At 37.4% G+C, this 12,784-nt stretch overlaps 1 protein-coding gene across 3 annotated transcripts in view; it reads left to right on the forward strand.

The window, feature by feature from the left end:
• LOC121413449 (coiled-coil domain-containing protein 158-like) overlaps positions 1–12,538 on the forward strand; it is a 56,991-nt gene extending 44,453 nt beyond the window's left edge. For all 3 annotated transcript variants that reach the window (XM_041606274.1, XM_041606286.1, XM_041606279.1), the window contains 4 exons: positions 4,827–4,927; positions 5,844–6,527; positions 7,886–7,993; positions 12,312–12,538. In XM_041606274.1, the coding sequence (XP_041462208.1) occupies positions 4,827–4,927; positions 5,844–6,527; positions 7,886–7,993; positions 12,312–12,403 (985 nt within the window). In that variant the 3' untranslated portion in view covers positions 12,404–12,538. The remainder of the gene's footprint in view (positions 1–4,826; positions 4,928–5,843; positions 6,528–7,885; positions 7,994–12,311) is intronic.
• The last annotated feature ends 246 nt before the right edge of the window (positions 12,539–12,784 follow it).

A 12,784-nucleotide genomic window follows, 5' to 3' on the forward strand; every position in this document is an offset into this window, starting at 1 on the left:
CCTTTATCAGAAACTTGATGAGATTCAATGATGATAATACAACATGGCCAAATCTTGGCGATCGTAAAAGACCTACGACCTTGATCATATGACCTGAAACTTGAACTTTATGATTAATGATAGTGATTATGTCGATTGGACTTTATTATAAATTGAAAATGGCCCGAGGGAGTATTTTTTACGTTAACAAGCATATGGATGTTGAGCACCCTAATATTAGGGGAAATGAAAGGAAAATCAGAAGTTTTTATCAACTTTGTGATTTTTTTTGAGAAAAATCAGCTGTTACCATGGCGATGGGGGAGGGGGTTGCAACATTCATATTTATATTTATATTAAATGCAAGTTTTACCAAGGCAACAGTAATTATTTTCTTTCAAATGAACTCATGCAGACCACTCACCGTATGTTTTGTTCAATATTAAACGAATGGTTCAAAATTTACGCAAGTAGATTGTGATTTTTTTGGTATTTTCCATTATTATCTCCCCCATGTTATTCGGTTGCCATGGCAATGGCTTAAGATGGTATTTATACATTTAGCAACAAGCATATATAGATATAGCATCTTGTAATTAGAGGAAATGAAAGAAAATTCAGATTCTGTAATATTTTATATCAAATGTATACTTTTCTGAGAAAAATAAGCTGTTACCATGGCAACGGCCAATTTGCAATATTCCTATTTATCTTTTAATTCAAACATTGTCAAGGCAACATCAATTCCTATCATTCCAATAAACTCCTGCAGAATACTTACTGTAGTTTTTGTTCTAAATGAGTGGGAAAAACCCAACGCATGTAGATTAGGTCGCTTTTATTGTATTTCTCGCCATTATCTTTTTTACCATGTTATAACTTTTTTTTACCAAATAAGGTATTATTTGGTTGCCATGGCAATGTAATGAGAGTGTATTTATACATTTAGCAAAAATCACTCCTATGTTTAACACCGTAAACGCATGGAAAATGAAACAAACAAAAAACAGATTCTACAACTATAAATCAAATTTTTTACTTTTCTGGAGGAAAAATGAGCCGTTACCATGGCAACGGGCCAGTTGGAACTATTTTGATGATCTTAAATATTTCTGAATTTCATTTGTATTTAATTGGAACCTTCATTTCAATCTATTTGCTAATTTTTATCATGTTTATTTACCATTTACAGGGGTATACATGCTATTTTTTAGAAATTAATCCGTTGCCATGGCAACGGTCAAAGACGGCATTTATAAATTTGGCAACAAGCAGATTCATGTTCAGCACTCTCAAAATAGGGAAATAGGACAAAAAATCAGATTCTACAGAAAATTTTTGGTAACCTTTAATATTATGACGAGGAGCTGTGTACTATAATATTGCAGTCTACAATGTATGTTGTACACCTGTACATGTCGTTTTCCATGCAGTAACTGCTGGAAACAAGGGACTTGTAGCGTTGTTTATCGAACAATTTCTCGCACCAGGCACTTTTGTGAACTGAAACCTGACTATAGAATCATTAGTAGTGGCCCTGAATGACCATCATTGACAATACTAGCATACCTGCCAATCCCGAAACCTAAGAATATGGAAGAAATGAAAGACAAAGACTGAAAATACATGTAGGGACATGGAAAAGTTCCCTCTACACTTGTCCAGGCAGATTTCTTACAAACATAGGGATACAGTCGTTGAACATGGCCTCTCTCTTTAACCCCAAATTGGAATTTTGCAGGTAGCCCCGAAGTCAAGGTCACTGGAATTTTGTGAATCAATGATATACTGAATGCAGGGGTGGTGTGGGTAAGTGGATAAGTCTCCAGACTTTGTTTCACAAGGTCCATGGTTCAAATCCCACTGCAGCACCCAAGTCCTTTGGCAGTGTTTGTCTACATTTGGGTCATTCCGTGTCAAATCACCCAAAAATAAATTAAAATTAAATCGCACCATCTCAGAATTCGTTCATTTTTGGTATATAGGGAGTTTGACATGGCCCATGTCCACATATTTTTTTTTAGCGCAATCGGATGCACGGTTTTTCCGGTTATGACACGCCCAATTTCGGTGATTTGACCGAAAATGGGCGCGGCCGCCAAGTTTTAAATGACCGTGGCTCGGTAACCGATGCACCAAAATCAGTAAAAATGGTATCATTGGATAGGAAATTGAATAAACTATATGAAAAATGTGTTATTTTTTATGTAGGGGCAATATAATGAGTGATGACCTTTTGACCTTTGCATTGACCTTGAATTTGACCCCCGGGGTCACACTATTTTGAGTAAATATTTCAATATATGAATACCTTACATTATTTCTATATAATATTAAAAAACTGGAGGTGTATTATTTTTTGTTTTTGTTCCAACTTCTCTCGAAGAAGGCATACTTTTTGCAAATATTTTTACTACAGTCCCACACATACTAATTTCTGTATTGTATAGTGAATACACATAATGTATGTTGATACGAAGTATCTCAAAACTTTGTTAATTACTGGAAATTCCCAAATTTTCCATGTATGTAATGATGTGCAAGCCTGCAAATCAGCATTATGAGGTAGGTCCATGAGAAACATGAATTACACTACCTTAATACATTTTACCAATCTTCCGGGGGGCAGTCAAATATATTGCTATACAGTACACACGTGTGACAAAAAAATGCATTTAAAGGTGTGGTTTTACAGTTTTGGATGCAAGCCACGCATGCACTCGTTAAGGATGTCAAAAACACCAATTTTCAAAAAAGCGGTAGTTTTGAAAGACTGGTCAATGGTCAATTGCAGGGTGAAGCGCATTTAGGGTATTTTTTTTCCAAAGCTTTGTTATTAGACTGGCCAAACGTGTTTAGGGTATGTTTTTTTTCCCCGGGGTCATATTCTGGCGACGACTTGTTTAGGGGCCAAAAGTGTAAATAGTAAATAAAGCCCGTGAAAAACTTGTTTACGGGGTTATTTTGCACACAGAGAAAAACTCGTTTAGGTGGTGTTTGGAAATAATTTGGCCTCGCGTGTGTAACTGTACAGTGCTACATTTGACTGCCCCCCCCCCCTACCCCAGGACCAATCTTGTACTGATCAGAGCTCAAGAGAATGTGTCCAATGTGGGTATATTTTTGCAATATAAGTTTCTGAGATGACATATTTCTGAGATGATGATGAAAAGACGGAGCATTAATCTAGCACAATGTTTTCTTCTCCGACCCAACACATATCTTCCTTTGCTAGCCCATGAGGATGCATAAATTTGACAGGATAGTCTCCGAACTCTTTGGAGATCTCATCTACCGTACTAATCCAGGGTTAATCATTTTAACTATTATAATGTTTTATACCCTCGCAAATTGGACTGTAAACACGTAGCTTTCCTAGCGAAATAAATACATGTACCCTGTTTTCGTTATTTAAGTGTTTTTGACACCCTTATTACTCATGTAAGTAACATGCAATATCTTGAAAAAGAGATGTATATTTTTTACGTTTTTTGGTTGCGCATGTTATCTACTTGTCAATGGAAGTCCCCCCCCCATCTAACTTCTGATCACTAACCAATGTGTTCCCTCGATAAGTTGGACAAATTACGTACAAAACATGTGCTATCTGAATAGTCACTCATGAAATGGTACATCTATAGCATAAGATATCTAGGCAAGTGTCCAAGCAAAAAAAAGCAAAAAACAAATAAACTGCTGTAAGTTGAGGAAAGAGCTGGTTCAGCAGGAACAAGTGTCTTATTATCTTATCAGTGAATCTGGTTACATGTAATTCTACATACATTACAATTTATGAAATGCCTTTTTGGTGGGGGGGGGGGGGGGGGAGGGGCTCAGCTCAATGGATCAATTTGTATACATTGTACACTTTGGGAACAATCCAGTACATGAAACCCACACAGTGAAAATTTGTTTACATTACAAAGAAATTACAGTGGGTCATACATGTATCTGCCTCATGGTAATTATGGGCAGGGAACTATTCCTCCATGATAAAACATGTTATTACTGTTTACTGAGTTTGGCTGGACATAAACTATATGTTTAAGAACAGTGGAAAGACATGAATTGTACAGCTTCAGTAAAAGAGTGCATCCATCCCTTATTGCATCACAAGTATTGAATGCACGTTCACTGACCCAGCACAAATAGATGTGTGGGACTGTAATGAGAATTTTTGCAGTAAGAAAGCATATTTTGAGAGTGGTTTTAAGACAGAGAAAAAATAATACACTTCCAATTTTTTGATATTGTGTAAAAATAATGTTAGGAATTCAGATATAAAAATATTGACTAAAAATAGTGTGACCCCGGGGGTCAAATTCAAGGTCAATGCAAAGGTCAAAAGGTCATCACTCATTATATTACCCCTACATAAAAAATAACACATTTTTCAGATAGTTCATTCAATTTTCTATCCACTGATACCTTTTTTTACTGATTTTGGTCCATCAGTTACCGAGCTATGGTCGCTTAAAACTTGGCGGCCACGCCCATTTTCGGCCAAATCAACGAAATTGGGCGTGTCATAACGGGAAAACCGTGCATCCGATTGCGCTAAAAAAAAATATGTGGACATGGGCCATGTCAAACTCCCTATATACCAAAAATGAACGAATTCTGAGACGGTGCGATTTAACTCGTTGGGTGAATTGACATGGAATGACCCATTTCCCACTTTCTACCCGGGTGTAGTAGGAATTCCTTGAATGCCTGAGCGCCCAATCAGAAAAGCTGTGCTAAAACCCAGTAGTAGTAGTATGCAGCACTTAGAAACATTGTGTTAAGGGCTTTCATATGTTGCATACTAGTATTATTTTTCTTTTCTTTTGTTTTCTCGAAATTAGGATAAGCCTGAAAGAAAAATCTACCTTCAACTTGGCAAACAGGCATGACATTGATGAGATTGTGAAATCAGCCAAAGGCTCCACCCCTCAGTATAACACAGGTGAGTTAACTGCTTGACTACTGAATTATGTAATTTCCATAGGCCTTGTACAATGATCATCGGGTTCCAATAGGCAGTGGGTTAACTAATAGACCAGTAGATTCTGTAAAAAAATTCCCATAGGCTTTATACAGGAACCACCCAGTTCCGTTAGCAAACATTTCCTTTTGCTTGTTGAATTTTAGAGCTAAATTTGTTGCAAATGAACTTTTCCATTACAAAACCTGTTTCTTCTGTTTTAGTTTTGTATTAGATGGTTGTAAAGTTCTGAACCAAACAGCTATTATTGGGTGACAGACAACAACATTGTATCCTAAACATGTACATGTACACACAATGTCTATCTGATATGTATTGGATTAGATTAGATACATGTACTTTATTGGTCTATTTTAAAATAAAGACATACAGAAATTGGTTTCCAGCAGCAGTAAGTGAACACAATAATGTACATGTATAATCTGGTTATTGGTACATAGATGTGATTATGAATATTTTGAATCCTTGAACCAGTTTCATGAACTTAAACTGGACACATACAGAGAAAGTTGGTGAACAACTCGTAAGCACTGAAAAGTGCTGGACCCTTCCTAGTCTTTGATCAACGAGTGGGTATTCACAAAAGACTAGCACATTCAAAACTGTCTCAACTCAATACACAAGGCAACGTAGGCTGCGTGTACAGACCCCTTAACTCGAGTGTAGGGTTTGCAACCGTCACCCTCCAGAATAATTTTTCTCTCATGAAACAGAGCTCTGCAAAAATGTATCTAAAGAGCGGGAATTTGGAAATATGATTTTATTTTAGTAATTGGTGTACATGAAAAATGGGCCATAATTTGTAATGTCATATTTGTGTTGTGTTAGGATAGGCTTTTCACTGACAACACCAATTGAAACATTGTTTTGGATGTAGATGCAATGGAACCTCCGCTTCTGACGTCATCCCCTTACAAACCAGAAAGTGAGAACACGCCTCCTCTCGCTTACAAACCTGCCGTTCTCAAACGAGACATAGAGCTACAGACACCCTCTTCCCCTGTTACAAATCTCCTTGGAGTCCACGGTCAAGTGCACAGCGATACTTTCCTGTTGAAGCGGCAGGGACACCATGCAAAGAAGATTGATAGGGAAACTGGTGTAAAGAGGGCGCATAGACAAGGCACAGCAGGGGCTGCCGTTGTCGCGCACAGTGTAAATGGCACCATTGGACATTCTGCGAGAAGCGCAGCAGCAACGACCAAATCGTACAGTCTGAACAGACCAGACAAGATCAGGGTGAAGGATGGTCATAGAGACAGGGGGACTGGCCAAAACCAAGGGATGCATAGATCTTCTGAGCATGATGCCAGAAGAGCCTTGAGCCATCAAGTTTCAAAAGATGAATGCTCCTACGCAACAGACTATCATCATGTCTCGGTCCCGCTCAGAATAGATGTGCCGGAGCCTGGGCACGCTCGCACAAGAGAATCTGGACTTGACCTTGAGAAGCTCAATGACAGGAATAGAATGGAGAGCGGTGATGTTGAGATGCTCAGTGATTTGATCATCACAGATGATGATAATAGCTCTATCACTTCAGTCACGTCTTGTAGCACTGGTAAGCCGTGTCCTTGATATTATACATGTAGCACTCTAAATGGATACAGTCTACTCTGCCAAAAATTGACCAATCAGACAACAGATTTCATTAATACTAAGGCTCACTAAGTGATAAATGTACATGTACAATGTATATATTGCCATCTCATGGTTTTTACAACTGGCGATAGTAGAATACCCGGATAGGCAAAATCGTGCAGACATACTGTATAGTGTTAACAGCATTTCTATTGATCAACTTAATGTCTTCTGCCAGAATATCTTCAAAAGCTGTTTTGAAAAAAAAAAAAATCATACATGTACTTTATTTAGTCTAAAAATAGAAAAAGACTAACACAGGATTTATTACATGTACATGTACACACTGTATCCATGTATGAATTAACCTAGAGGACTCCATGATGATATTTTTCATATTTTTGTCATCGTGTTTTCTTCACGGAGCCTAGACACGGCCCATAAAGGCTGTGTGTTGAACATGATAAACAAAGATGGATTTTCCTCGAAAATTACTATTTAGCCCTGCGAAATTTACAAAATTAGAACAATAAATAAAATTTACATTTTGGTTGTGAATAATTACTATTATTTCATAGTAATTATTTACAACCAAAAAGTAGATTTTATTTTATACCTTTATATGCACTAGGTGTATAAAGGCTTCAAAAGCCAATAAATTTCATATTTTGTAAAAGCTGGTAGGGCTTAATACTAATTTTCAAGGAAATCCATCTTTGTTTATCATACATGTACATGTATGACACACAGCTTATGTTGGCCGTGCCTAGGCTCTGTGATGGAAAGACAATGGCCCGTATTCTGATAGCAGGTTGAACTTAAACTCAGGTTTAAAGTTGTGGTTTAAGTATGGGAAGCCAAAAGTATCAAAATTTGTATTAAGTTGTATGTTGCTTATGTTTACTGTGCTCTTTCCTGATTCATCGATGGTGAAGACAATCATCTATTTATACTTCCTAGACAATTATGAAGGGTTTGAGAGCCAAATGAGTTGAAGTAAGATATCTCTACTGTTAGTGATTAATTTAACAATTGGCTATCCATACTTAAACCACAACTTTAAACCTGAGTTTAAGTTAAACCTGCTATCAGAATCGGCCAATGACAACAATGTGAAAAATGTCATTATGGAGTCCTCTAGGCTATGAATGACTGGCATCTACATGTAGATTCAACATTTTCATTCCTGAACTGAGAAATTGAGATAATTAATATCCATAGTGTTCTGTTTATCCAGTTGTGTTCTGGGCCTTTTGTTTGCATATTATGTATTCCTTTGTTATGATTCGAATATTAAATAAATAGATGAATTATTACTTGATTTCCCAATTATTGTAGATGTCCTAAACAGTGACCAGCCTGAGAGGTCCGACAGTCTGAGGAGTCTGAAAGAAAGGCTAGCTGCTCTCTCGCAGATGGGTAATCAACTTCAGAAAGGAAATAAAGGTAAACAATAGTAACTAGTGTGAATTATAGAGGCAGCATGGCTCAGTTGGTTAGAGCACATGTTTCGGATAAGATCGTAGATCTCAATGTGAGGGGTTTGAGTCCCGCTCATGCGGGAACGCATTTAACAAAAATATCTGATGCTAGAGCGTTGTGTGTAAGCGTGCCTCACCACTGTATGCAGTGCAGGTGTGAATGCAGTTGGAAAACACTCTGTCCATCGGAAAAGACGCAAATTGTTGGTCCCTTGTATAGGAGAGTCACAACCTATGCACGTTAAAACCAATACACTAATCGTCAAAGAGTTGGGTGTTCACACGGTGTATTGCACCTGCTGGTCCCGGCAAAATTCAGGTCAAGTCAATCTTGATGTTCATATGCCTTAATAATCAATGTAATGATTGTTGGCATTATTTGGAAAGACAAGAAAAGACAAGACAAGATAGTGCATCCAGAAGCAAATAATCACTGTTGGTGAAGGCAATGGGCAAACTATCACTTTCGAGGCACGCTGGATGTAGCTCTTTTTTCCGAAGCAAAGCTGAGGAAAGAAAGCAAGTAAATCTAGCCTTGAGGCTAGAGTATAATCCAGCTTGCCAAGGAAGTGATAGTTTGCTTCGTTACCTGAAATCAAGAGGTGATTACATGTATATGCTTTATATTCTGCACCGAGAACCACTATAAACAAAGCAACTGATTATTTGTATGTCTCTACAAGAAGAAAATTCAATTTTTTAATCAAGGTTTCCTTAAAAAAATATTGAGTTGATATGCCTGTTTTACTGCTAGTGCTTGTTTTACTGCTAGCGAGATGCACAAGCATCTCGATCTAACAATTGTGACCTCACAAAGAATTATACCATCACAACAAAACAATTGGGGGGCAATGCACCATTATTATGTGCAAAGTTTTACTGCTAGCCCGTATGTACACTAAGCGTGCGCATTTACATGTAGATCTTGCGTGGTCGCACGCAAGGGTTCAGTACATGCAGCCGAGCGCAGAAAAATCAAGCCATAGAAGTGGTGTGTTGTGGACACCAGAAGTGAGATCCCAGCACGCGCAACCCACTAGTTAGAAAGCCAAACGCGGTTCATGGTGCGAGGTTAGTGTACTAACTAACCTCGCAATACGTGTGAGTGGTGTGGTCGTACTATACATGTACGTGATGGAGATTGATGGCGAATGAGGGTACGAAAAAATTGAGGAGCAATGACCTCTTCATTTGCACGTACTAGACTTTAATACACGTTTGGACTCCATGGGCTACAGTGATGTAGATTCATGTATGCAAGAAATGGAGAACAGAAAATTATGGCAAATATTATAGCGTCCAACTTACAGATTTTTGCTGGCTTACGGAATGAGAGTAAATGCTGTTTACATGCTTCTGCTATCCCTGTTCTCTATCATGTGGGCAGGCATGCTGTGGTCTAGTGGTTCTGACTCTTGTCTTTCAAACAGAGGGTTGTGGGGTTTGAATCCTAGTCATGGTTTTTCTTTCAGCAAGGAATTTATCGGTATTGTGTTGCACTCTTGAGATGGCTGGGCACACTGGGTTGAATTATTTCCATGAGTACCCTAAGAGCTTATGATGAAGCAGCAGCTCAATATAAAGCTGTGGTACATGTACATGTAGTAATAGTTTGGTTTTTGTATTCTCTCGAAAAGCACTTTATATATCCAGCAGTTATTATCTGTTAAAATCATGCTGAAGGCTAAATTAGCAGCTAGACTTGAGTGGAAATACATGTAAACTCACTTCCATTTCGGGTATCAAAGGTAGAGATCATGATATTGGCTATTAAAGAAGTGGTGTGTACAGCTGTGGTTGACTGCATGCCCCACTCACATGTATTGTGAGGTTAGTATTAGTATACTAACCTCGCACCATGAACCACGTTTGGCAGTGGATTTCTGACTAGTGGGTCGCGCGTGCTGGGATCCCACTTCTGTTGTCCACAACACACGACTTCTATTTACATTAGAAGAAAATGGCAAACGTCATGGGATTTAAACCCTGTCAATAAACTATACCAGCACCAATCAGTAATCAAACCACATAATACAATCCCCTTAACTAAACGACGTGATGATATTGTTTTGACCAGGGTTAGAATCGGTCATTCTCATTTGACGCACTCTTATTTGCTCGCAGCGGAGGAACTGCCCCGTTGTGTATCGTGTGATTGTGTTTTATCAGTTAAGCATATCCTTATTGAATGTGTTGAATTTAGCCACATACGTACTAATTTTTATGACGTACCGGATTTAAAAACGTTATTTTGTGACGTTTCACACTCAAGAATTGTGGATTTCCTTAAAGAAATAAATCTTTTTCTCAGATTTAAAAAAAATAACATTGAAGATTATCAAAGCAACTATGACATTTATTAAGACATTAAAAATTAACTATAGTCTTTCGGAGGAGACTTAAAGCTGTCGGTCCCGTGTGATGGAGAGCAACCCCACTTGCACGTTAAAGAAACTGCTTTCCTATTCGAAAAGAGTAGGGAATTTTTTCCCGGGAAAGTAGCCACCCAACTAACTCAGTATACGCATTAAAGTAATATCTAGCTTGACACTTATATGACACATTGTGTTGGTAGTGTCGTTAAACCCTAATCAATCAATCAATCTATGGCTTGATTTTTCTGTGTGCGTCGGCATGTGATGAACCCCTTGGGTGTGCATGCCCATGCTCTAACACACAATACACCAGCCCGCATCGATGTGTAAATAAAGGTTGTTCTTGACAACCAGAATTTTTTTAGATTTACCAGACATAGCAACAAGTTTTTGTGTGCTTACTGCATTCCAGATATTGTTTTAAAAACAGGTCATTTTAATTCCTTTTTTATTAGACAGGTTTTCATGAAAAGATACATTCATGAATACATTCATGAATAGGAATGAATTGATAGTCGGGCATTTTGATTCTGTGCAACACAGAAATGGCAGAATTCCTGACAAATTTGTAAACAACCGATCAAGTGATGCCCTCTTTGTTTCTTATTCTTGACTTTCTTTCTATTGATAACAAACATCCAACATGGAAGAGGGCCATCATTCCTGTTCATTGCATACTTGTATTAAAAGTACATGTAGGCAAGGATCCATCTGGATTGTACACAAGTATTTTTGAGGTACCGGTTATTGCCATCAAACAATATGACCCTGAAATAGTATTGCATTCAAAATAGCTGGATCCACCACTGCTGGAATTTGTTTTTTTATTTGAATGGGTACAGAAAACTACATTCATCTGTTGTGAATGATTATTTTCAATAATCAGAAGCAGTATTACACAACTGAGTATGCTCAAGTCAGGGGCCGCACAGTATTTATGAAAATGGTGGGGGGGGGGGGGTGGGTAGCTCTTCCATCAGCCTGTAAACCGAGTTTCTGATGTTTCCTTCCAAGGAACTTTGTAAACTGAAAATATGTTGGATGCTTATATCCCTCCTGCCTTTGTCCACACTGCTTTATTTCATTGTTAGCATTTCTTCTTGGTTGATGTGGTCTAACTTATTTTTGCTCCTTATTTCCTGTGTTTCAAGTTGTGTCCTTCATGTATGTGTCCATGAAGAGTAGATCACTTAAAGAAGAAAAATCTTTTAAGGTCAAGTTCACCTCAGAAAAATGTTGATTTGAATCAATAGAGAAAAATCAAACAAGCACAATGCTGAAAATTTCATCTAAATCGGATGTAAAATAAGAAAGTTATGACATTTCAAAGTTTCGCTTATTTTTACCAAAATAGTTATATGAACGAGCCAGTTACATCCAAATGAGAGAGTCGATGATGTCACTCACTATTTCTTTTGTTTTTTATTGTTTGAATTATACAATATTTCAATATTTGCGAATTTGACGATTAGGACCTCCTTGCCTGAAGCACAAAATTAAATAAAATAATGGAATTCCACGTGTTCAGGGAGGAATGAAACTTCATTTCACATGAAAATGACGAGAAAATGAAAATATTTCATATTTCATATAATAAAATACAAAAGAAATAGTGAGTGATGTCATCAGTTCCTCATTTGCATACCGACCGAGATGTGCATATGACTGTTTTGTGAAATGAAGCGAAAATTTAAAATGCTATAACTTTCTTATTTTACATCTGATTTTGATGAAATTTTCAGTGTATCAAGTTTTTGTTGGGGTGGACTTGTCCTTTAAGCTACATGTATCATCCGAAAATTTACCTGACAGCCTTTTTTTAGGATGATCTCTCTTTGAATACAGGATGAAACTGGAAAGCTCGTCATCTGATGTTAACATGCTTTATACTTTGTGTTTTCTTCACAGAAATGGCTGGTCTCATCAAGCGCCAAGATGCCAAACTCAGGCGATGCAGGCAAGAGGAACTCAATGCCAAAAGAATCATCAACTCTAGATAAAATCAAGAACTCAATATTCCAAGTTATTTGTTTTAAGTGTGTTTTGTTTGTGTTATCAATGTCGAATGCTCTGCTTTTACTTCTGCAATTACATGTACATACTTGCTAAAATGTTGACCATTTACCCAAGTCAAACAGATGCATGTGTAATTTTGTGGTTCCAATTTGACTTGATTGGATTTGACCTGGATGCATTCAGTTTGTATTGCTAATGTTGAGTATTCCACATTTTTATTCATTTATGTTTATACATGTCTGTACATGTATGTATCAATGCTGAAATATTGTTTTATCTACACACCATGATATATTTATTTGTCGACTACAATCAGGACTAATTGTAAAATTGGGCCCTGTCTTACAAAGAGTTAACCCTATCTA

This window comes from Lytechinus variegatus, chromosome 1 (assembly GCF_018143015.1).
Source record: "Lytechinus variegatus isolate NC3 chromosome 1, Lvar_3.0, whole genome shotgun sequence".
Classification (NCBI taxonomy): domain Eukaryota; kingdom Metazoa; phylum Echinodermata; class Echinoidea; order Temnopleuroida; family Toxopneustidae; genus Lytechinus; species Lytechinus variegatus.